We start from the raw sequence: 25,560 nt of genomic DNA, 5'->3' as shown, positions 1-25,560 counted from the left end.
TTGAAAAATTGCAAACACCATTAGAAAGAGCATTAAATCCTCTATAACATCACGTCAAATTAGTGCATGTATGTTGTAAAGCATTGACACACTATTAGCTTTTGGAATGAGCGTCAGAAAACTGAGTGAAACGAAATCGCCAATTGTTAACAATGCACTAAGTCCGTTAGCACTCCATCTGTTGTTCTTTGCGAATTACACCACATCCAATTTCAATTTAATTACATAAAAGTTTACACAGAACTGACAGAAGCACACAATAGAACAGATAAACGCGTCCTAGCTTCCGCTGTTCATCCCAGCATGTGCTCAAATCGAGCTCCGTTGGCCGTCACGCAGGTCTGCAGTCGCTTCGGGACGGCTCCGACGGCGCAGGCCAGCATTCTCTGGGACAACTGATCCCAGCAGGCCGTCAGCCTCTCCTTCAGCTCCTCTATGGTGCTGATCCTCTGACCTTTTTACATAATTCGCTCCAGTTCGCTCCACACGAAGAAGTCCAAAGGGTTGAGGTCAGGACTCTTCGGTGGCCAGGCATCTGGCTCGCGATGAAGGCCGGGCAGGCCTGTTCCAGAAACTCGACCACTGAGTGGGCCGTGTGGCACGGAGCACCGAACGCACCGAATGCCTTTTTTTTTGCTCCTGTTGAAATTTAAATTCCTTACAATAGCACGTGAATGACCTATTTTTTATTTATGAACCTCCAACATGCGACATGGTCAGAACAGCAAACCGCAAATCACTGATTTGCGCATAATGTTCAAAACCGTTTCAGTGAGTTTCGTGACACAAATTTTATAGGCAAATAACTAGGGCAATATTTATAGTAATAGTTAAGTCCAATCAACTTGTTTTATAGAGAATTGAACGCTCTTTCTAATGGTGTTAGCAATTTGGCAATAATGTGAAAACTTTCGGACTTACGGACATTTTAAGTTAGGGGTTCCAATTTTTTTGGATCACCCTGTATGCCATGCCACCATTGTTCATTTACCGCGGATTTGCTTTGTCTGCATCAAATTGTCCACAGAGAAAAATCGTGACCTTGAGGTTGGGGTAAGACGGGCAACTAATAACTATGGATCCAATGGGTCTGTAATGGTGAAAATATTTTTGTTGCTGTAGGAAAAAAGAAGCATTTCTAATAAGAATCTGTTCGATTCCGATACTCACAGACATGTTAGCAATATTCCTTCGGCACAGTTTATTCTCGAATAATGAATGTGAAAAAAGGTTCTACATGGGTTCTGAACTAGGGCCTATATACGAGCACACGCCTTCTGCACGAATCTCGTAGCCATTTCCTGGCCATTTCCGAAGCACTTGAGACCAACGAGCGACTGTATCAATGCGGCTAATCTCGGCATTTGTTGCGAGCTGTGCTGGTCGGTGAAAGAAGCTGGCCGTCTTGCCCTACCCATGTGACCGTCTTACCCCATGGGGTGGGGTAAGACGGGTTTTTGCAAGGTTTTGCAAAAATAGCTGCAGTTAATTTGTTGAATCAGGTCTAAGTCTCATCTTCTGGCAAATGGAAGTCAAATGTCTAAAAAAAGGTTTTCACTCAGTTTCTCGTTTCTATGATGTTTCTAACCGGCCGAAAAATGGCTCCAAAGTTAAGTGCCCGTCTTACCCCACTTTCCCCTACTTAGGGTAACTGTGGGGAAGACGCGCCCCTGGGTTAAACGCCTCCCCTAAAAAATCGTATTTCTTATCGACGGATAGGTGTTTTATCCTGCCTTTCAGAACAGTCAGCTGCTTGTTTACGTAGGTCTCTATTTCCGGTTCTGAGTCTTGAGGAGCAGCGTGGGTAGGTGCTGATGTTGGTTTTGGATGTTGTTTTTGTTGTTTTTGCAGAAGATTCCTAATATTTTGATGCCCTCTTTATATCACAAACCTTGCTATTGTGCACATCACTCAAAACTGCGTTTTATTGTCATTCTGTTGAATATATTATGCTGCGGCGTTAGTGGCGCGTTTTTTGTCAATATTTTGTTGACCGGAAATGGTGTGGATGGGGCAAGACGCCTACTCGATGCATGGGGCAAGACGCCCCCAGTTTTCTGAAAGGGGGGCGTTTTGCACGGTGGTGAGAGTGCAGGGTAGCGCCTTGTAGGTCGGGGCCGAAAAGGCCTCTCCCTGACCCTGTCCTTTTTTGCTGATATATCCTAAACGACTGCAGATATCGTCACCAAACTTTCAGGACTCCTCCGGGCATCCATTTTACACATTGCAACAAAATTTTATTCCAAAGGCTATGATAGGTTGACCACAAATGACGTCAGAACGACGTCAAGTTCTGCCATGTTCATCATTTTCTGTTGATAGATGGGGTGGGGGCGCTTTGCACATGGGTGTGGGCGTATTACCCAGGGTATGGGGCAAAACGCCCTTTTGCAAGGGTATGCGAAAACCTTTTTGGGTGGTTAAATACCACACGCAGGTGACTTTTCTTGGTCTCAAAACGTAGTAAAAAGAATGAGCTACATGATGGTGCCCAAAGGTTTAAGTAATCTGTGTTGGGTTGAGTGTCAGAAGGTTTCGCGCTTAAGGGGGGCGTTTTTGACCTATTCACCCTATCATTCGATTTGGCATGTATTCAGTCTTGCCAAGTCCAATGGTGGCTTTCCCGATTCGCGAGCTCAATTTATCGATGGATAGGGTAAGGTGCCTAATTAGCGACCCTTTCCGATTTGCGACCTACCTCCCTACAGAAAAGCTGGCAGGAGAAAACGGGGTAAAAACATCGTCAAAAGGTCAGCCATACTTTGGTTATCAAATTAAATCATGTTCCGGTCGTCGATGTTTCTGGTGGGACGTTTCAGGTAAGTTTAAATAAAAATGACGAGTTTCTTATCCAAAACGTGTGTGTTTAGGCCCTCTCTAATGAAAAGCGATGCACATTAGGATGATGCACCTTTTTTATTCTGAATCGACATTCCTTTTTTAATTGATTGCCGTTTTCCCATAGTGAATCGCTCAACTGTGCACAGGATGGCGGTTAAAAATGTGTCGCAACTCATATTTCCTATTTGCGCCTGACATGGTCGCAAATAGCTCAAGAAGGGAAAGAAAGGGGAAAAGAGGGAAATGAAAATGAGGTGTTGCTGAAGCTTGCAATGTGTGGCAGGGGATGCCAAATGTCGTCACCGACTGCAGGGGTTCCGAATTCAGCGCGGACCTCGAATATCAAACAAGATAGCCCGCAAACTTTGGGTTTCCGCCTTCTTTTCGCCTTCGGTGCATCACGTGATCAGTTTTTACTTATGTAAATGTGTTGGATAAACGTTCCTGCTCGAGTGATTGAGTGCTTTGCGTATAGGTTACCTTTTTGAGATCATATTTCATCTTTTCAGGCGTCGCATATTTTGCCATTTTTAATATGGGGAAACCCATAGACTTATTAGCGACCCTCCCCGGTCGCTAATCGGGAAGAGTTCCCATTAGCGTTTTTTGCAATGGTTTGCCAAAATGCTCACTACAAATAAGTTAATGAATATTGGGGCAGAAAATGACTATATTTTAATAGAAAAATGAACGGTCTCTCCGAAAATCAAGCCAGTAACACAGTGGCACCCACAGAGCGTGAGCAATGACGGTTCAAATTAAGGGGGTCGCTAATTAGGCACCTTACCCTATGGCCGAACAACTCCCATGACCTAGGTGCCGTCATAAATGACCTCACCCAAGGTCAAAGATGCAAAAGTTAGCCCTCGAGTCGGAACTTGCAAAGATTGCATTAATTAAATCGTGAGTCCAGGTACGGACCCACGGGCGTAGGAACGTCATGAAAAGTGGGTGGGCCACCCTGTCAAGGGGCCTCCTTTTCCAGGGGGCCTCCTATTTTCAGGGGCCTCCAACTTTTGCCTCGTCCTGCTGACTGCTTTCAAGTATGACCTCCAAATCTAGCTTCTGAGATCGGGCAGATGTACCCAGGGGCGTAACCGCTTAACCCTATTCCTGGCGGGCTCCGCCGGGACAAGAAACTGGCGGGGGGGCCGATTCGGCCCCCCCTGAGATCTCGAGAACGAAGCAAGATAGCGACAAGCGGTAAACGGCATCGGATACGCACGGCCAAGATCTACAATTTTTACAAAGGTCATTTTCAGGTCAGGTCAAAGATGACGTCACAGGGGTCGAAAAAGTCAAAATGGCGGCGCTAGATATGGAGAGAGTTTTTCTCGAATAACTTTCGAATTAGTCAAGATAGGAACAATCTAAGGGCATCATCGTGATCCTCTCGTCAATCCGCATCGAATGATATATATGTTGACCTCGAAAGGTCAAGGTCAAAGGTTGACCTCAGGTCACGTGACCTCGAGGTCATCATGTATATCATTCGATGCGTCTTGACGAGCTGAACACAATGAGACCATCCACGCGTCTGTATCTTGTTCCTGTACGGAGTTATTGGCCAAAAACCTTTGGTGACCTTTGATGACGTCACATGACCTCACAGCTGCCCAACAGCAAAACAGACCTCAAGGTAGTGAAGGTTGATCGTATATGAAGTCATGTATGGTATATGGGGCCATTCCGACCCGTTTTAGTGGTAAAAACAGGGAGTTGATTTTTCCCCCATTGACTTATAATGGGGAGGTCGCGAAATTGACCTGACCTTAGGTCACCGATATCAAAATTCCGAGATATACAAATTGCACATACTGGTACCCTAACTAAACCCTGAAGAGAAGAAATTGATCGGTCAAAAACTCTAGCTCTGGCGTGATTGCAAACTTTTCTGAGGTAGGGTCACCAAACCGCCTCTGGTGACCTGACCTGAGGTCAGATCAACTCAAAATTTTCAGACATGTTGCGTAGAAGCCTTTTAGGAAAAGTCAGAAAATTTGAGCTTCCTAGCTCAACGCGTTTGGGAGCAATAACCAAAAAACCTCAGGGGGGGGGGGCTCCTGAGGCCCCCCCCCCCCCCCGCCAGGAATAGGGTTAAGCGAACGATGCGGAAAGTCCGCACCATTTTTAAAACTTATTCCCCCTCTGATTTTTTTTAGAATCTATTTGCCACAAACGGCGCATGACCCCTGAAAACCCTTACAGAAATGTCTAACTCGTTTCCCAGGTGCCCCCATTAGCTTCATAGGCGCCCTCTTTGGCATATAAGCGCCCTTTAATCATCAGAGACATCCCTATATGTCCCACAGTCGCCCCGTTGTCGCATACAATGTGCGCTTATCAAAGGCGTCTCTCTTTTATGGACACTTGAAGGCGCCTCTCTTTGCCATGCCGGCGCCCCTGTTTCTTATGAATGCCCCCCTCCCCCCATGGCATTGATCAATTGCAGACCTCTATTGCATGTGAACGCCCATATATGTAGGCCTCAGAGGCGCCCCTCTTTCGCATTGAGGCGCCCCTAGGGGCTTCATAGGCGCCCCTCTATTGCACGTAGGTGCCCTACTGTCTCAGAACCGCTCCCCTTTGGCATGCAGACGCCCATCTTTCGTACGGAGGAGCCGCTGTGGTTCTTAGAGACCGCATGGTGCTCCCAGACGCAGATGGGGCTCTCGGTGTCGACAGTGTGGGACTTTCAGTCGCTGATGGTTGCCCGCCAGATGTGGACCCTCGGAGATGCCGGTATGGGGCCCTCAGAGATGCCGGTATGTGGGCCTTAGAGACACCGGTGTGGAACCCTCAGATACTTAAGTGTGAAGCCCTTACAAGTGCTGGTGTGGAGCTATGAATGCGCTGGCTTAAATCCCTCAGAGGCCGGTACATGGACATTAGAGCTCAGTGAGAGCTTGTGTGGTGCCTTCAGTGGCCTTGTGGAGCCGTTAGACATCAACATGGTGCTCTCAGGAGCCGGTGAGTCCTCAGAGTCAAAGGTGTGGGGCCTTCAGAGCTCCGAGATACTGGTGTGGGGCCCTCAGAGGTGTCGGTGTGGGTCCTTCAGATGTACCTATAGAGCCTTGAGATGCACAGGTGTGGTGGCCCACAGAGGCGCCGGTGTGGGGCCCCCAGAGCCACCGATATAGGGCCCTAAGAGACACTAGTATGACCCTCAAAGGCGCCGCTGTGTGGCGCTCATAAACACTGGTGTGGAGCCATAACAGGCGGGTGGAGCCGTTAGAAGCCGGAAAGGGCCCTTAGATGCCTACAAGGAGCCTTCAGAAGCCAGCGTGGCACCCTTATAGGGATAAGCGTGTCTACCTATCCATCAGGAGCCCTTGAGGTGCTCTCATGAGCTCTGTGGGGCCCTACCGAGCCGAACTATGGCCACGGCCACTGGCCAGTTGCCGCCGCATGGCTCTTCGGACTATCATTCTCAGGGGCCTCATCTGCCTAGTTTGAATAGAAGGGCCTCTCAGACCATCAGTCTCATGGGCCTCCTCTGGCTAGTATAAATAGAAGGGCCTGAGTAGACCATCAATCATAGGGGCCTCCTCTGGTTAGTATAAATAGAAGAGCCTCTCAGACCATTAATCTCAGGGGGCTCCTGTGGACAGTATAAATAAAAGGGCCTCTCAGGCCATCAGTCTCGGGGGCCTCCCTAGAAAAGTGTAAATGTGGATAGAGGGCCCCTCAGATTCATTAGGAGTGGACCTCTCTGACTATCAGTCTCAGGGGCCTCTTGTGGCTAGTATGAATATAAGAGCCTCTCAGACCATCGGTCTCAGGGGCCTCTTCTGACTAGTGTGGATAGAGGGCCCTCCCAGACCACCGGTTTTAGGGGCCTCCAGTGGCCAGTTATATGAACAGAAGGGCCTCACAGCCATCAGCCTCGGGGGCCTCTTCTGACTGGTGTGAATATGAGGGCCTCTCATACCATCAGCCTCAGGGGCCTCCTCTGCCTAGTGTGAATATAAGGGCTTCCCAGGCCATCAGTCTCAGGGGATTCTTCTGACTGGTGCCGGATTGAGGGACCTCCCAGACCGAAAGTTTTGGGGGTCTCCTGTGGCCAGTATGAATAGAAGGGCCTCTCAAGTCTCAGTCCATCAGTCTCATGGGCCTCTTCTGCCTGGTGTGATTATAAGGGCCTCTCAGGTCATCAGTCTCAGGGGTCTCCTCTGACTACAGTGTAGATGGATAGGCCTCCCAGACCATCAGTCTCAGGGGCCTCTTCTGACTATTGAGGATAGAGGGGCCTCCTCTGACTAGTGAGGGTAGGGGGCCTCGGCTAGACCGCCAGTGTCAGGGGCCTATTCTGACTAGTGTGGATGGAGGGGCCTCCCAGACCACTAGTCTCAGACCTCTGACTAGTGGGGATAGAGGGGCCTCCCAGACCGCCAGTGTCAGGGGCCTCCCCAGACCAGTGTGTATATTGGGGCCTCCTCAGATCCACTAGGGCCTCTCAGGCCATCAGTCTCAGGGGCTTCGACTGACAAGTATGAACAGAGGGCCTCCTTGGATCCATCACGGCCCCTTGGAGTCCGTGCGTGGGGATTCGTGGAACTTATTTTTACCGAGTTTGTTTATTCTGGAAGGTGACGACGTCCTCTCAAATCGAGACGAGGGGCCTCGAGTAAAAAGTGGGTGGGCCAAAACACATGGTTGGCCCCCCCACCTCGAAAAGTGGGTGGGCACTTGCCCACCTGGCCCCCCCTGTTCCTACGCCTATGTACGGACCCCTAATTTGAGGTACTTATTTTTAGATCATTTCCAGTGCCAAAACAGTTCCGCGCATATTTCCCCCTTTGACTTAGGCATTAGGTATAAGGTTGGGGTGAGCGTGAGGTCACGTGACCTACTTGACCTGGTGACCCTTGGAAAAATTCGAGATATAGATACACAAGCAGTGAGACCTCGAGAGGTTACTAAGAACAAGAAGTCCTATAAGTTTCATTACCTTGTGAAAGCTCGACTCTGGTACTGAGGGTGTTGCAAAGTTGCGACCTTTTTGAGCGTGCAATGGTTCACTTAGGTATAACGTCATCGGTCATAGGTCAGTGACCCGACCTGACCTGGAAATGCACGATCGGTGTCACTCAAAAGATCCGGCTTGAATCAAAGGTCATTTGTGTCAGCTTTCAGTGCTCTTTATCGCCAGCGTGTTCCGAACAATCGTGAAAAACCGTCAAGGGGGGGGGGGCGTCATCTCTACCTACTCTCTTGGATGGCGAGGTCAGCTGGAGCCTAGAATCAAACGAATCCAAAAAGCCAAGTAGAAAGCTATCTGAAGATTAAATGAAGATGGCGTGACAGTTTCCAGTTGCAAGCTATTCAGCCGATCAGATCGAAAAGCAGCCCCTAAATAAATCGGGCAAAGAAAATAGGACCAATGGATGGTTGCGTTGGTCTCATCATGCAGTCTCATGACCCGAGGGCCCGTGGCCCTGTGACCCCAAGCCCCTAGGAGCTGCTCCTAACTTCCGCTGTCTTGACGGCCTATGACATCTTCCTCTTCAGTCTCCCGCTGTCCCTCACCGACTGACTAGACCTGTGCGAACTTGACTGGGCCTATACGATTGTATTGTAGGTATTGTCATGAAAAAGAACGAAATTAATTTTTAGTGATAACTCATTAGCTTTGCTGTAAAATATGTTTATCTGTATGTTATCGTTCTTGAATGCCACACATTTGCTGCGCAGCTGCGGCGCCTTCAGCGCATACAACTTTGCGTGGGAGTTTGCGTGGGAGTTGTGGGTCTGCGCATGTGTGGGGTGGGTCTCCTATATCAATACAAATTAAATTGGAATAGTTTCAGAAAGCTGATCATTTTTACTTATGCTTCTTATTGGGGCAATCTCGATGCCCGCATCCATATCGTTTTGAACTGAAGTGCAACAGGAACCTTTCGATCGTGTCTTGTTGTGACGATCATTGTCGAAGGGACAAGGGCGTGTAAATTTCCATTTTGCCAGCATATGGCTGCAAATTCCGAGCCCAACGACAATGAAGGATGGGCGTTCAAGACGGAGGACCATGTTCCAGCATCAGGGGTGAGCCTTTGGGTTCTATGGATGCATTTGCTCACATCAGTAGGCGGAACTATGGTCAAGCGTACCCATTTTCGGGAACGCATTTTCGTTCCCATCTTTGGGAACGATAAACCCAAATATGGGAACGCCATGTAGGCATTATTTAAAACAAGAAAAAGAACCGTTAAATGACGTCCAAAAAATATAAAACGATCGTGAACCGCCTGATATTTATCTCAATATTGTTGGGAAAGAGTTTGATATTGTAAGGCCCATCGTAGTTTCAAATCGTTCCCCTATTTCTAAAGCAGTCCATCATCCGGGCCGCGAGCCCAAATTTGGGAACGCTCTCGTACACTGGCGCTGCAAGCGTTCCTTATTATGGGAACGGTGTACCCAAAATTGGGAACGATTTCACCGACGGCTTTCAGGGGCTCTTTTCATTAACAAGCATCACGTCCAACGCCGCAAATTATTGTTAACGCAACAATCATCAGATGACCTTTCCGGCAAGACCGTCGCATGTTTCGCCCGGTCTTCTGCGCTTTTATTCCCGTCGATCTCGCAACGGGCACGCCCCCCTCTGCAGGATTACGTAATTCACAACGCTCAGCGATGTTCAAGAAGGTCTTCCATACCTATATACACCGTCCGCGCCGAGGGTGGAGGCATATAAAACACCTGTCTGTTTAACACTGATAGTCGATGAGCACAAGTAAGTATCCAAAAATGGGAACGCTGAAATGTTTCACTCTCAAAACACGTAGTCCCAATATAAATCTACTTTTTTCCTTTCTTAATGAGTGTAAGTGGCAAAAAGCCTGGTAGGATGGGCACGAGAAATGATCAAAATCAGCATAAAAATTATAAATAAGCCACACAGGGCGACCTGCATAAAAGAAATTCCCCCAAAACGATCGTGCTTAAAAATACCGAAGGCAAAAACCACGCTCATGACGCTCCTTAAAAGCAATGCTTAACAGCTAGCATCCAAATAAAATATGTCTTTCAGGGTTGATAAAATACAGCTGGATAATTTTCAACCGCTTAAACTGAGTTTACAACAGTAGTTCGGTAAATTCACTCACGTTCCACGCGGTCGTCCGCCCCGACACCAAAAGTCAACAATATTACCTCCGGACCGTCCGCGTCTTCGCTTGCATTTGTCAGCATCTGGTGTCGATAGTATGAAAGTTCATAACCAGGCGAAAATTATTATACTTAACCTCAAACTAAAAAATGCTTCATTTTCCTTAAAATTGCATGTTAAATGTCGTATAACCCATATTTTCAACATTTTGTCATTTTTAAAAAATCATTAAAAATATCATTCCACGGTCAATTTCCTTGTTCCACGGTCAGATTAAAGATAACTTTATGGAGATTTAGTAGATACTTCAATCAGCGTGCACTTTTTTGAGACGTGATGCACTTTTGAGTTTTAGTGGGCGAACGGCCGAAAAATTGCCTTCCGTTCTCATAAATGGGAACGCCCGTTCCCATATTTGGGAACTCCGTTCCCAAAAATGGGAACGTTCCTATATTTGGGTACTCATGACCATAGTTCCGCCTACTGACATAAACAAAGTCATCATACATAGGTATAGGTTTTAGCATTTGTGACTGGACTGTGAATTGAATCCATATAAATGTTTTTGTTGTTTCTATGTAGTCCAAGTTAATTGACATTTACATAGCTAAGCACATGTATGATGGTAATTTTGAAATCCTTGGCTACCTTCAGAGTGTTATTTCAGGCTACAGTCAGGTAAAGAGTAATTAGTGATGTAAAGGCAAAACACAGATTCAATCTTTCCTGTCTTATGCTTCCCATAATATGTGCTTTTGGTGATATTCACATCTGAATGATTTATTCTTCACAGGAATCAGCTGAAACAGCTTGTGAACCCAACAGTCAGCTTGACTCCAGACCAGCTGGAAATCGCAGCTCTCCAAGGGCACGGGTCAACCCCTTCCTGGCACGACAGCACTCCGGGGACGTCCAGCAAGGAATGGCCACATCACAAGGATCCTGTATGCCTGGTATACAGCCTGAGGTAGTCAGCACAGCACAGGTGACTGGAGATCAGCAGCAGCTCGCCTATACTATAAATAGCAAGCCGGTGATGCCCCCAATGCATTCTGCTATGGGGCCAGTCTCCAAGTCCAGTGGCCAGGCTTCCACCCTTGCTTGTCCTGCAGTGGACTCAACATCCACAGACACACAGGAACCAGTCAGCTCAGTTCATCTTTCCACCATATCTGGAACTGCTGGCGAAAAGCCCAGCACTGCTGAAGCTACATCAGACTTGGTCAGTATTTCCCTTTCATCTTCTGCTGTTACTACCTCTGTGGACTCATCTTCCACTCCAGCTGCAGCCTCCTCAACATCTACCTCTGCTCTGATCCTCTCTACCGCCGCTGACACGGCTCAGTCAACTGACCCATACAGCCCTCATTCCTCCGTCAACACCAGTGCCATTCCGGCCATTGCCCCACCTCCCACCACAACTGCCGCCACCTTCAGCCTATCCTCACCGCCCACCCCGTCCTCCTCCGCTCCTCACCAGCGGCCGTCCTCCCCTCATTACTCGTCCTCTCCTCACCAGCTGTCGGCGCTGCACTCTGAGCTCGGTGCCGACGGCGGCTGGCCGCACGGAGCCGCCTCCTCAGGAGACGAGGACTGGGAGCGTCGACCGCCCGCCGAGCGCTGGGCGCCGCTCGGGGAGCGCTGGGCGCCGCTCGGGGCCAACGACGCAGACGACGAGGAGGACGACAGAGACTTCTGTCTGCAGGACAGGTGGGTAAAAGGGGCTGGTTGGTGGGTATGAATTTTGTTAAAGGAAGTTTTGACTTTTGAGGCTGAATCATTTTTGTGCTTGCCTTATATGTTTGGATATTAAAAATGCACGCAACTACCGATTCTGATTTCACCGATTTTAAGCATTCAATTATGAACATAGTTATCCTATGCGTTCCCGACACTCGCTAACTATCTCCGTGTTTTCCACCCGCTGTCCGTCCGCCCGTCCTCAGCAGGCGGTCCTCCCTCGGCTCGGCGGACATCGGCCGCCTCCGGAAACTGGAGGAGGAGCAGGAGCACCTCAACAACTCGCTGATGGCACTCACCACACACTTTGCCCAGGTAGGCGGCTCGTCATCGCTAGGAAGTTTCGGATTTATGATTTTATGAGCTGTGAAGTTAAGACAGTCAAGACCGTGAAGAAGGTCCATGAAGTCATGGCCGTTCATCCCATTATTTGCCAGGTACCTACGTCCGGATACGGTGTATAAGATATCACGTATGTTTATCTGCCACCGTGTAGCTTCTTTGCCTTTCCCTTTCGTAGCCGATTTTGAGGAGAGGGCAGTCTATGCCGATGTAACTGCGCGAGTTTGCTATTAGCGTCCTCTATACCCGATGTTCGATAGAGTCATGGATGAAGTATACCTGGATAGGACACTCCCTATTCCCCAACACTAGCGCCGGCGACCAAGCGGCCGCCCTGGTGGCGGAGCTCAGAAACATCGGCGGCGAGTGCGCCGGCGGCCGCCGCACCGGCTTGCGTGCTAAAAACGCGGTATTGGAGGGCGAAATTAGCGAACTTTAAGCTCACAAGACACGATTTCAGAGGCTTCACACATATTTTAAGTTCTTTTTTATAATTATTATGGCTCCAATTAGTCACTATCACATACGGAATCATTACCTGATGCCCATAAACTGAGCTGGTATTCTTGACTTGCCGATGCAATTTATCATCAAATATCATCGTTCCTCGGCAGTCAAACAAGTTCCTATTGATGATTTAATACAAATATCAACTTATTTTCATGTTATCGCATAAAACTTCACTTTATTCTAACATTGGCTCTTCGGCTGTAATCACGAACCCTCACTTGTCAGCAGAATTTAAGCAACTTCTTAAATCAAAACTGGGAAAATAATATTTTCATGACATTCCTCAATTCCTGTTCTACCAGGTTCATAAAAATTTTCATCAAAATCGGCTACAGGTAAGTAATAAACGACAAAAGTATACAAAAAGACACGCTCCGCCCATAGCCCGTAATGCTAAAATGGCGCCAGCGCCCTCGCCGTCGGGAAATCCGCCGCCGCCGCCGGGTGGTCGGAAAATCGGCGGAGTGTCCCATCCAGGAATACCTAATCCATGATAGAGTAGTGCGGTACAGCATACCTTCAGGCGTGGACCACTGGCGCCATCTATTGTCAGTAATATAAGCTAACAATTAGCGCCAGATATGTAGTAAACGGTACGAAGCAACAGCTCTTCCCGAGCAATGAACGTTTTATGGGTATTCAGAATTGATCACCGTGCGCTTTTTTTAGCGAAGGCATTGTTTTTTTTGTGATCTCGATATGGGTCAGTTTGACGAATGCTAAAATGCGTGTCAATGCTCATGCGATCTCGAAATCGTCCTATTCCGAGGAGCCATTCTGACGTTCCGTATATTTTGAGCCATCAAATGGTTTGTTTGTTAAATGTCTTACATTTTCCACCATCACATGGCCATCATGGTTCAGTTTTACCTACTTCTCCGATCTGTTATCCAACGTGTTGTGTGCACACGTTCACACTCTGATTTCCCCACTTCTACCGCAGGTCCAGTTCCGGCTGCGTCAGATCGTGGAGGCGCCCGGCGAGGAAAAGGAGCAGCTGCTGCGCGAGCTCGAGACGTTCGCCTTCCGCGGCATCCCGGACGTGCGCCAGTACAAGCTGGATGAGGATGACGAACAGGAACTGACTGTGAGTGACCGGGCGGAGGGCTTGACTGCCGGGGGGTGAATGTAACTTTTTTTTTTGCTACGTTCTGTGATAATTCTTGGATGGTACCTATCCAAGTTTGGCTTGGTTTGTTAGCCCTAATCTCTGGTCTAATAAGCTCATTGGGGAGGGTTTTTTGGATGGAATAAAAGGACAAGGAGGAGACTACGGCGAGACGACCGTCAGTTGATGCACTTTGATCCAGTTCGTTCGGCCGGAAGTCCAGCTTGTAATGCTTGGTAGTCATAATTCGGCGGCCTGGCTAATTGACTATTATCGTCTATTAGCACCGTGTCATTACACTGTTGGCCCCCCAGAACGAATGGAAGCATCAGGAGCTGGTCGAGACGCAGCGGATCAAGCAGCGGGACCTGATGCAGCAGCTGAAGACCCAGCTGGAGGACCTCGAACACTACGCCTACGAGACTGGCGAGGCCGGCCTGCCATCTAGCGTCGTCCTCGAGAAACAGCGCGTTATCATTGGTATGTCCCAACAGTTTTAGCAATCTTGCTAAGGACGTTGTGTATAATGATTCACCTGGTCATCTGTGTCGTAGGTATCGCATGAAATATAATATATATGTTTATATTCATTCATATCTCTGCTCTGGAAAAAAAACTTCATATTGCCCACCCAGCCTCGCGATTGACGATTTTTCATGCATTTCGATGAACGGTTGTCAACTTGCCCCCGATGGTTTGGCGACTATTTGCAGATGAGTTGAAGGGGAAGCTGAACATCGACCTGAACAACCTGGATCGTATGACCTCAGAGGACCTGAAGAGCCTGGTGGACTGTGCCGTGGGACAGGTGCGTGGAAAGGACCATGGGTCAATAGAGTATACTATCCATTTGCTAACGCCATCAACGATCACTGACTTCGCTCGAATCCGGACCCTCGCTTTTAACTGACGTTTATCGTAACTTACTGTACATTTGGTGTGTCTCAGTGATGAAAAGACAACACTTTTCACAAATCCTACTGAAAACCATGTGACTTCTAACTAACACAACGAAACTTTTCTTAACAAACTAACACGTCCGGTGTGGTAGAAGGTATACTTGCTCGCTACTCTAGTTTTTAAACCCACTAACCCACCCTAATGCCTCACGCCGTTCAGCTGATCAATCCGCTCAAAATGAAGGAGCAGCTGGTGAACCAGCTAAAAACGCAGGTTCAGGATCTGGAGAGGTTCATATCGTTTCTGCAAGGTAACGCTGTCGGATGTGGTTCCCGTTTGCCGTTCCGTTTTTGCAGCTTTTGGCGTTGTCACTAGCCCAAGTTTCATGGCTAGCGCGTTTTCAGCTTTAAGTTTTTTGTGGCTTTTTGTATGCTGGCAGGCCTGGCAATTCTAAGGATTACTTTGTGCGTTTTGTTGCTTTTTAGTTGGCCAGCAATGGCTTTTGTTATTTTCTTTTTAAGTTGTCGTGAACTCGTGTCACTGCTTTGTAAGTTGGTTGTCTGCTGTGCATGATTTGTTAGTGTGAATTAGCCGCAGATATTATATTGGGCGTTTGAAGATGGGCGTTTCAAGTCTTTATGCTTCGTTTTTGCTGTTTTTTTTTTTTATCGTGTTAGCTTTATAGTCACCGTGGTTTTAGCTACCTTCAGTGGCTATAATATTTGGTTACACCACATCGACTATACGTATGCGTTTCGCGTGATGCGTCTTCCTGTTCGATGGTTTGTGTCTGGCGTTGAGGGGAGCTACATCACTGAATTTGAGTCTTTCTCAGTGGTGTAATGAATTTGCTCTTTTATACTTTTTCCGGCCTTGACATGTCTACTTTAAACAGCTCCTTACAACTGACCAATTTTGTCAGGATGCCACTATACCACTATATTGTGCACTGTGCAGCCTGTTTCGGTTTTCCAACTTGGCTCGTATCAAATACTTTTCACGAAGTTGTACACATTTTCGTTCTCCATTTGCTGCTGTTTGGCTCATAACATTTTCTGCGTTGATGATGTTACCTATTTGGTCTGTAGTGTATACCCTACTTTTTGTAGTATTACCTCATCAATTTCCTAAATTCCCTATTTATCGGGACATAAACCATCTAACAGTAACCATCTTTTCTCCAGGCGAGACTGAGGATGGCGGCTGTGACGGCAGCTGTCGGCGCAGCGTCGGCGTTGGCGGCGCAGCGTCCACCTCAGGTGACGATAGTGGCGCGGCCGGAGACTCGGCCAGCCAGCGTCCCCGGCTGAGGCGGCGCTCGTCCCGACACCACAGGAGCGGAAAATTCCAGGTGAGAGATGGAGCAGACCCATCAAATACCAGGAGAGAGGCGGGAGAGAAAAGACAGACGTGTCTTGTTTGTCTTGTCGCCAACGTGGTCATAGAAAGACGGATGTTTGTTATGTAGATGTTTTGTGATGATGATATGATGATCAGTGATCACCCTTTCCATGATGCTTACTTCTTGTAGAACATTTAATTCGCCGAATGTACCCCTCCCACTCATTACGCGCGTGTCTCCCCTCAGAACGTCCACGAGGAGACGAGCTCGATGATGAGGCGGGCGCTGACGCTGCTGCAGCTGATGACGCTGACGCAGTTTGGCTGCGGAGGACACTCGCACCGCTTCTCCAGCAATGAACTCAAGAAGACGCCGCGGGGCAACCACTGGGGGTGCGTGTTTAAAAGGGCGTGGGCTTGTGTATTCACAAATGCTATCATTCATCAAGCAAAGGGATTATGGTCCTCGCATTTCGTATGGTCAAGAACATGTGCAGTGAACACTTGCCTGTTAGCTGTGAAAGTATGTTTGCGAACATAGTTTTGCGACTGTGTGCTCTTAGTCAAGGTATGTCGCTTTTTTGTGAAATATTTTATATCGTAATCAGTAATCACTACCAACAGTCCCGGTGCTTACTCTGCCCAACCTTTAACCATTTCTCCAACCGCCGTCTGATCCACACCCGGCCATCCCAAACTAACCTAAGCCCTACTCTCCCCCACCAGTGACCTGCGGGCGCGCCTGGAGCTGGCCGTCTCCGCCGTCTCGGAGCTGGCGCGCGAGTCGCTCCGTCAGCAGCAGGAGATATCGGACAGAGGCACAGACGACTCGGACGCCGCGGGACCGCCGGCCGCCTCCGGCGACCGTCTGACGCTGGCCGTGAGAAGAGAGCTGGCCATGGCACTCCGGGATCTGATGCAGCATGGACTCCTTCAGGTAAGTACGGAGGGTCAGGGAAGAGAGAGAGAGAGTCTGAGAGATACGATGGGCTTACGATGAGATAAAGCGAAGATGGACTGGTGTTACATCGCACGGTAATACGGGTCTTGATTGAATAGGGCACGAGGGTTCTGTCAATTGTTGACCGAGGATGAATAATTTCGGGTCACATATTTCGAAGCATTATTGATATGAGTCTTGAGCATGATGTGTTCATTCCGACGATTCCACGCTCAGCTTGATGCTATGCTCACTGCTCACCTGAATACCTAAGCCTCGACTGTGTTGCATCAACCTTGCAAGCTGATCAATAGTCAGCAGCAGGCAGCAGCAGTAACACCTTGCTATCTTGTGCTGCCACGTCATTTACCCCATCTCCTACCCCTTCAGCTGAGCAAGAGTCGCTCGGTGGTTCCGTTCGCCGGCTGCCTGCCGTCTCGCCAGTCGGCTCCGCGTCTGCTGCACGCCTGGGACCTGATTCTGGTCTACTACCGGCTCAAACGGGGCCACCAGTACAACGCCACGCCGCAGCGCCGGCTCTCTGAGAGCTTCGGCCTGTCGGTGGTCGGCGGCACGGCCATCACCAGCAAACACGTACGTAAAAAACGGGCAGAGGACGGTTCTTACGCTCAGAAGAGACTCGCTTATGACCGACACGAAATATGATTACTTTGTTCGCAGGCGACTTGTGAAGCTCTTGATTCCTCGGTGTTCTCCTTACGCCTTGGCAGCCAAACCTTTGTAGTCGTCTCCGACGTAGATGTTAAGTTTATTTATATTTATATGTTTCTTTATATTTATGTATATTTATTTATATTGATATATGCTCTGACCTGGTATGCGCCTGTGTTCCAGACGCTGCTGAGTGCCATCGGTAACATTATCGCCAGTCACACGCCGCTCAAAAGGTCGGCAGACGCCCACTTCAAGGCCTTCGTCTGCGCCGGGCTCAAGTGAGTGACGCTGGGAGGCGTTGGCCGTTCGTTATTGGCTGAACGGTTGAAAACCGATATTTGTGCTCAAACAGCTTTCTTCCACCTTCCGTTGTTTCGCAAATTATCCATGGATTGAAATGTTTGTAGTTGAAGCTAGGAGTCTTAACATTTTCGAGGTGTTGCTAAACTTTCTCGTACTGAGGCTGGACTTTTCGTAACGTCTGGGGAACATTGACGCCCTCCTGCCTCCCCTGCAGCGCCCGTAAGCTGAGCTCGTGGCTGCGACTGATCCTTACGACGCAGGCCGTCACAGAGGAGTACTACCAGCCCTGGAGCTACGTCGTCAGCACAGGTGAGGACGTCGGCTAGCCGTACAAAATGTAGTTCGGGTGGCTCGATGATTTGTAAACGAGCACAGTTTCACCATCGTAGCTGATTTATTATCAGTAGTAGTTAGGAAACCAGTTAGAACCATAGTTCGGAAATGCTGCTTTTCTATTGTTAGGTGACAAAACTGATAACTGCTGACGAAGAGCATGTTGCAGACTTGCAAGCTGCTTTCAGCATTCACAGACGAGGAATCTGTGGATCCCTCGCTACATTTTAACAGCTTTATTGGATCAGATGACAATACCCGTAGTTCGTTGTTCTGCTATCCTTCTGCCTAGATAAATCGGGAGCTACCCAGAACCCGGCCACTTTAGCTGCGTAGTTGTTGTTTTGGCGCATGCCTGCCCCTATTCTATCTTATGCGCTCCCGTCTGCCACAGGCTTTGACGACGGGCTGCAGTGCCTGGCCCGGTTGGAGAAGCTGCGGTTCGCACTGCCGGAGGACCTGGCCGTACGGCAACTGAAGAACATCAGAGACGCATTCTGAGGACACTGTTCTCCGAGGACAAGAGAGGGGATTGAGCGCACCCGGGGAGACTGGGATTACATATCGCTGTCGTCCGGGTGGTCCGCTGGAATGATCTACTTCTATAACCTGTCGTTCAAACCGCAGATGTTTATCCTTATCGTTGTTGGTGGTCGAGCTTGTGACGCGGCGAACTCTCCGAGCTTTCTCGCGCGTAAATCGCGATCTATTTACCAGCGCGATGGACGGGTTTTCGTCCGATGAAAGCGACCGAGGCGATGAGGGAATGCGCCGGGCGATTCGGGGTTGGACAATAACCGGAGGTGGCGGGCGGATTGGTCAATTGTATCTCAGTCACAATCGGACACGGGCCATGCGAACCGGAATGTATTTATTTAATCGTACGCTTCACACACATGGACAAGAAACAAAAGGCCGACTCCGAGTCTTTCTGCCTCACTATGAGTGATTTGCCGAGACCGCCGCCGCGGCGGCGGCGTTAGTCGATCTGCGCAACCAACGGGCAAGACGAGAGCAAGCGGAAGGCGGAACAGGGGCGGCAGCTGGGGCGGGCGGGGAGCGAGGGGCGCCACCGGCCGGGGCGGGTCAGACGCGGGGCTGGAGCAGCCCGGCGGCGGGCCGGGTCCCGGCCGCCGGATGGTCCGCCGCCCTGGCAGGAGGGCGGGCGGCGGCGGCGGTCGGTGCGCGGCGACTAGTGGTGGGGCGGGACGGCCGCGCGGGGCGAGATCACGAGGCGGGGGCCTCCTCCGTGTCGGCCGGCGGTGCCGCGGGTGCCGCGTCTCCGACGTCACCGGCCGGCGCCGACTCGCCGCTCTTCTCAAAGTGGCCGATCTGGAAGTCCTCGTTCTTCTTGGCGGGCGACTCCTGTGACGGAAACGGGTTGGAGTTAGCGCGAGGGCGTGGGAAACAACTCACAAATATACCTAACAGATTACCAGATTCATGAGCAGTACGACGTTATACGAGAAGACAGGGAGAACGCATATTGCGGCGAACAAATCGAGATTTGATAGCTTGAGCGTCTTCATCTATAGTTCGTTTTTCTTAAGTTTGCCCCTCACTGTAAACGTCTTCTTGAACACAGCACGAGAATTGCTAGCTGAATTACTGAGAAAACTGGTTGGCGCACAATGTATTGGATATATGAACAATATTTTCAAAATAAGTTTTGAGCACAAACGATGTAACGTTAATGTTAAACGCCGTGCAATTTATTAATTAGTTCAGACATAATTCCTGAGAAGTCGTCTATCACTGTGGAACTGTAGGTATGGGCAACTACGAGCTATGTGTCTGTGAAATAGTAAACAAATTTGATAAAATTGATCGTCTGTGAAATCTGGTGAAATCAATGTGCGCCAATCAGTTTTCTCAGTAATTCAGCTAGCAATTCTCGTGCTGTGTTCAAAAAGACGTTTACAGTGAGGGGCAAACTTAAGAAAAACGAACTATAGTCCAAATCGGCATCGCACCAAGCACCAACGGAACACATCGATTTTACTACATCAAATCAGCCCTACGATCACACTACAACCAATTCAACTCTATTTACCCTTTCCGACCCACCCCACTTACGCGTTCCTCCATCTTCGAGAGCCGCTCGAACATGTTTGCATAGATTTTCTTCTCGTGCGCCTTAGCGGCGCGGATCTGTTGTGCGCAGATCTGCGCCTGGTGGGCGGCCGCCTTGTTCTGCGGGTCCAGCTGTATCACGCGCTGGAAGTCGGCCCGTGCCAGCTCCGGCTCGTTCATCTTTGCCAGCGCCTGGGGAGTGAGACACGGTGACGGTTAGATTTATGCTCAGGCACAAAAAACTGGAGAAGGTGGAAAAACCCTGATAAGACCGAGAGTGTCGTAGAATTAAAATATGTAGCCGTTGGTTGACCGGCGGTGACAGACAATCCATTTTTGAATCATTAACTGTTCCATCGATTGACAGGCTCAGCATTCAACTGGACAAGAAAGATAACACATCACACAATTACTGAATAAACCAATACTCCTTTACTTTCGCCGAAGCACATCTTCCTGAACCTACCTGTCCCCTCCTGAAGAGTCCCTTCACGTTGTTGGCGTCGATCTCCAGCGCCTTGTCGCAGTGGGCGCGCGCCTGGACGTAGTCTGTCAGCTTGATGTAGCACATGGCCAGGTTGAGGTGGCCGGCCAGTTCCACCTCCTTGGCCAACGGCTTCTCCTCCTCAGACCAGCCTGGCGGGACGCGCACGGACGGGTGGGTGAGCGAAGGGGTCGGTGCTAGTGCGGGTAAGAAAGCCGGAGATGCTGTCGTGATGGGGCTTGGTGGATACCAGTTCTAGCGCCCCAGAGATGAAGTCAACAGCAAGTTCCCAAGGCACGTAAACCGACCAAATGGCATGTTGATAGATACGACAGAAAGGCGATTTATTTCAGCCTCCCACTAAACCTGCGAAAAATTATGCCATTGTCAAACCGTCAAACGTCCCTCCCAGACATAACAAACAATGCCTGGGGACCCATGCTCCCTAACTAATCGCCCAAAATCAGGCTTCCCGATGGCCGCCGCGCTTTACTCACTGGTCTCGAACTCTAGGAACTCGACGCAGCGTTTGTAGTTTTTCTCAGCCAGCTGGAACTTGCCGGCCTTGAAATAGTTGGTGCCCTTCTCTTTGTACAGCTTGGCCTGTTCCAGCTTGCCAGCGGCGTCAAACTCCCAGCGCTCCTTGGCCTGGTGACAGCGGAACAGCAGAGGGTCAACAGAGTTCATGTAGATTGGCACTGGAACTGCTCCCGACATTGAACACGATATATCGACAACTTTCACTGCGGAGGGAAGCGGATCGAAGGACGGACGGGTTTCCATTTTATCGACGATCTATAGCGAATCCTTTGGTTCGGGGCCCAAAAACCACACCATGATCTCAGCACTGTCTGAATTTAGGACTGCAACCGGATTGCGCAGCAGAAACCCCACAGGCACGTTTAACGGTCCTCAGCTCGGTCGTTGGTTCATGATCACGTCTGAATCGGTGATGAATATGGATGAGATGACCGGTTATCGGAGGGTCCGTCAGGACGGCACCAGCTCACCAGTCTGAGCCGGTTAGCAAACAAGGGTGAGCCAGCCAGTTTACAAACAAACAGACGGCTTCTGAGAAAGGACGGCTACGGGGAATAACCAGAGTGACGGCCTTTGCATTAGATATCAGAGCAGAGACTTGAGCAGATCGATGAAATTTCACTTATTGTGCATGTCGAAAAGTGCCGCACCATATTGAGAATGTAACATGCATAACCAGTGTATCCAGTGTAGTGTAGCTGCGTAATTACGAACGGAACCATCAACGATGGATAATCAGCGCCATCACTCTTTCGCTCCAGCCTGCGCAGCCTTACCTCTTGAAAGCTCTTCAGTTTGACTTCGTACTCACCTTCTCAAAGCTCTTCAGTTTGACCTCGTACTGGACAGTGGCGCCGGGCGGCACACCGTACTCCGCATGACCGTCGTCGCCGAACGCATACGGGGCGGTCAGCGTCAGGCGCGAGCGCTCGCCCGTCTTGAACTTCTCGAGCGCCTCCTCGACGCCTGGGCAGATGCCGTGTTCGCTGCCCTCGCCCAGCACGAACGTCACATCACGCTCGTCGAACACACGGCCGTCCAGGCTGCCACTCAGCGACACTGAAAACGGTGGAGGGACAGACTAGTGAGCGCAGCGGAATAGACAGACACATATGGTGCTTGAAGCGCATACAATACGGTGTTGAAGCAAAGTTAAAAAGATAAGTTAAAACACGTTAAAATAATGAAACATTCCTAAGCAATGGAGGTGATACACTATGTGGGGGAGATGAGGGAATATCGCCCGTAAACTTGTCACAATTGACGATCGCGTACCGTGACTAGCATGCTCATTATTTAAGTTATCGCCATGCCCCTGGAGGGAAAGGAAAAGTGCGGTGCTGTGGTTCACGCACGGGCAATACAGGCTATTCGACGACTGAGCCGGATATGTTGGCCGGAAGGCAGAATCAGTTGTGGGAGCGGAGTGATGACTACTTTATTTCCACATCCGCATCCTCCAAGAAAGGAAAGGGAAGTGAGGTAACGATTGGAAAGCGACGCCCCTATTACTATCTACACCGACAGTGGTTTGCGGAAGGCGAGCACGGACAGAAGGCGAGCACGGGCTGTCAAAACGATTTCGCCCTGCTAGACTGTCAGCACAGGGGGAGTATCAAGTCCACCGGTGCCATCACCCAGTGAACTCACCGGGAATTACCGAAAACGTGTTGTGGCAAAAGCACATGCGTTATCGCATTCCCATGCCAAGTTGCAGTCAATAGCAAAACGACAATGGCCATTACCTACATGACCCAATCTGAGACAGTAAAAACGGCTTGGGTAAATAAAATAACGAAAAAAGTTTCTTTTACATTTTGCTCATGCATTGTCCTATAACAAACTACTTTCTTCCGAAAGTCTGAAAAAGAGCCCCTGCGGCATTTCAAATCCCCAGTCTACTGTTCACCGCCTCACACCCCGGTCCTCCACAGCCCGTCCCTCCCCGGCCACTCACCCTCGACGGTGGCGCCGTCGTTGGGCGTGTCGAAGCCGGCGCCCTTCTCCACCTGTCTGCGCACGATGCCGCCGTCCTTCTTGCGGCTGAGGTCCTCTCCGCGCCAGTCGAAGAGCTCCACCTCGAAGCAGAGGGTGGCGTTGGGCGGGATACGCGGCGGGCTACCGCTGGCGCCGTACGCGTACTCGGCCTGGCAGGTCAGCATCGCCAGCTCGCCCCGACGCATCGTGGCCACGCCCAGGTCCCAGGCCTTGATCACCTGGCCTGTTGATCAAGGAGAGGTAGAAATTAGACGGGGCTACCAGGAGTACGTGGAAAAATCTAATTATGCTATATTTAAAGGTCGTAAAATGATAAAAAGAAAACCGTTAAGTTATGCAATAAATTTAATGAGGGCATATCAACCACGCATTAAATTTAGTTAGTTTGTAAATTAATACACGGCAAAACATTTGCTGCACTCTGTAGACGTACATTTTGTAGGCTGACTGTTCACTCGCTTTTCCTAGATGACTTCAAGCCCATGATAGTTATAACAACAAAACGATTGTTGCATGCGACGATTATTGCAAAACAACTCAACACCCACAATCGACATACCTTCGCCGAGTGTGAAGTCAAACTTGTCGCCGCGGTCTCGGCTGGAGTCGAACTTTGATCCGTCGCTGGCCAGGGTGCCCACATAGTGTACGAACACCTTGTCCCCGGACTGGGGCTGGTCGTCGCCGGTGCCGGCGCGCAGAACCTCCTTCATCACACCTCCATCTCCGGAGATGTCGATGGCATTGGGGCCGGGCACGTAGCCGGCCGCGGCCGGAGCCGGAGCTTCGCTGTCGGTCTGCTCACCCATTGTGAGATGATGCGAGGTCTGAGGCTGCTTCTGCGGGGAGAGTGGTGAGATGGTAACACCAATACAGAGAGCAATGGAAATAAATGTAGAAAAATTGGGCTTTTATCAGGATTGCAGAGTTGGAGCCAGGGTCAGTCAGAGACCAGTTAGAGTTGGAATCAATTTTGGAAACCAGAGTCACGAGTCTGGGTTGGAATTACCAAAAAAATCCATTGAACCCACAGACCTGGCGGCTGGCACTCAAAGCCTGAACATTTTACTGAGACTTCAGAGATAGACAAACAGGTCAGTGCCCAACCTAAGCCTCGTTATTAAAAAAAAATGGAGCAGTAAGTAGAAAGGACTCAGTTGATAGTTGACTCAATGTACCTATGATGCAGAGACATGATTAAAGGAAATAGTTCACTTTTAACATAGGAAATTTAACTGGAATAGCAGTTTTGTAGCTTGAGCTGAGACCAGCACAAGTCAGAAGCTTTTATGGCCCAACAATCACCCTAGATGAAGATATTCCATTTCTTGTTCTGAAAAGGGTGCCTTGCAGAGGAATGCATGCCTTACTGAGGAATGCAGCCACATTGTCGTCAGCCAATCAGCATGCTGCTTACAAAGCCAATGCCCAATGGGTTTGTACAATGCAACATGATTGGTCAACACGTAATAAGCGGCTGTGTCAAACAATATTCTATATAGAGTATAGTACTTCCTATGTTAAGATAAAGATGATATTTATTTCTTTGCTGATCATTTTGGAAATAAAAAATCATAAATCCATTGCAAAAACTAATTTCAGGAAAGTGAACCATTTCCTTTAATGTCCCCAAATTTTACATAGCGATTTACAGGTTTAAAAGGAAGTATTAAATAACAATAATCAATAATACTGAATAGACAAAAGTCTCACGATGGCGACCAAAGTTCTAAGTTTGAGTTCCTGCTCCAGCCTCCACTTACAGCCAGGCCAGGGGTGTTGGAATACGGAACTTATGACTCTACACTCCTACAACAATGTATTGCGGATAATGGGTTTAAAGATGCCATATAGCTTTTATAATTTCAATAAAAAATTCAAAATTATTACCTAGGAAAATACGCGACCCGGCGACCACGCTGCACGGCGACGACAAACTGGCAGACTTCCGACCCGACAGAAGCGAAATAAATCACTCTATGCGTGTTCAAAAACAGACACAGTACCAGAGCAAATGTAAAAAACACTACCAGTTGCCGGGATACTGGACTGCAAATGGAAACTTTAAGTAGGTTGCTAGGCAACCAGGGTTGAGACGAATAAAATTGAAAGCATACGACCGGTTTCGTTGCTTATCGTCACAGAAGCGCCATCTACGCTTCTAGCAATTTCGATGTTCCTTTCCCCTTTAGTATAAGTGACGTACTATTATTTTATGTCATGCTGATCACGCTTACTACTTATTTAACTTTTGAATTTTAAATACAAGCTTTTGTATTAACAATAAAATATATTGAAATTGAAGCCCTATTGATATT

At 49.0% G+C, this 25,560-nt stretch overlaps 2 protein-coding genes across 7 annotated transcripts; one reads left to right on the top strand and one right to left on the bottom strand.

Moving 5' to 3' along the window:
- The first annotated feature begins 8,542 nt into the window (after positions 1–8,542).
- Positions 8,543–19,067, top strand: LOC122394661 (RUN domain-containing protein 1-like). 6 transcript variants are annotated; one of them, XM_043391683.1, is made up of 15 exons: positions 8,543–8,886; positions 10,749–11,177; positions 11,475–11,665; positions 11,902–12,010; positions 13,491–13,634; positions 13,970–14,135; positions 14,369–14,463; positions 14,775–14,865; positions 15,740–15,906; positions 16,144–16,289; positions 16,623–16,833; positions 17,227–17,430; positions 17,692–17,789; positions 18,029–18,123; positions 18,542–19,067. In XM_043391683.1, exons 1-15 carry the CDS (start codon positions 8,812–8,814, stop codon positions 18,646–18,648), a joined length of 2,328 nt encoding a protein of 775 aa, XP_043247618.1. In that variant the 5' UTR covers positions 8,543–8,811; the 3' UTR covers positions 18,649–19,067. The 6 variants fall into 6 exon arrangements, with proteins under 6 accessions (XP_043247618.1, XP_043247619.1, XP_043247614.1 ...); XM_043391684.1 differs by having other exon boundaries at positions 8,560–8,886; positions 11,905–12,010; XM_043391681.1 differs by having other exon boundaries at positions 8,562–8,886; positions 10,749–10,940.
- On the bottom strand, positions 19,000–25,397 carry LOC122394663 (peptidyl-prolyl cis-trans isomerase FKBP4-like). Its single transcript, XM_043391685.1, has 8 exons — positions 25,133–25,397; positions 23,802–24,081; positions 23,202–23,465; positions 22,056–22,303; positions 21,202–21,352; positions 20,687–20,856; positions 20,224–20,412; positions 19,000–19,512 (listed from the first exon to the last, which is right to left on the bottom strand). The coding sequence occupies exons 2-8, from the start codon at positions 24,049–24,051 to the stop codon at positions 19,375–19,377; spliced, it is 1,410 nt and encodes a 469-aa protein (XP_043247620.1). The 5' UTR covers positions 24,052–24,081; positions 25,133–25,397; the 3' UTR covers positions 19,000–19,374.
- Between the last annotated feature and the right edge of the window lie 163 nt (positions 25,398–25,560).

Source organism: Amphibalanus amphitrite, unplaced genomic scaffold (assembly GCF_019059575.1).
Source record: "Amphibalanus amphitrite isolate SeventyFive unplaced genomic scaffold, NRLGWU_Aamphi_draft 000604F_arrow, whole genome shotgun sequence".
Classification (NCBI taxonomy): Eukaryota; Metazoa; Arthropoda; class Thecostraca; order Balanomorpha; family Balanidae; genus Amphibalanus; species Amphibalanus amphitrite.
Note: the sequence above shows the minus strand (reverse complement) of the source record. Positions and strands in the feature narration are given on the sequence as shown.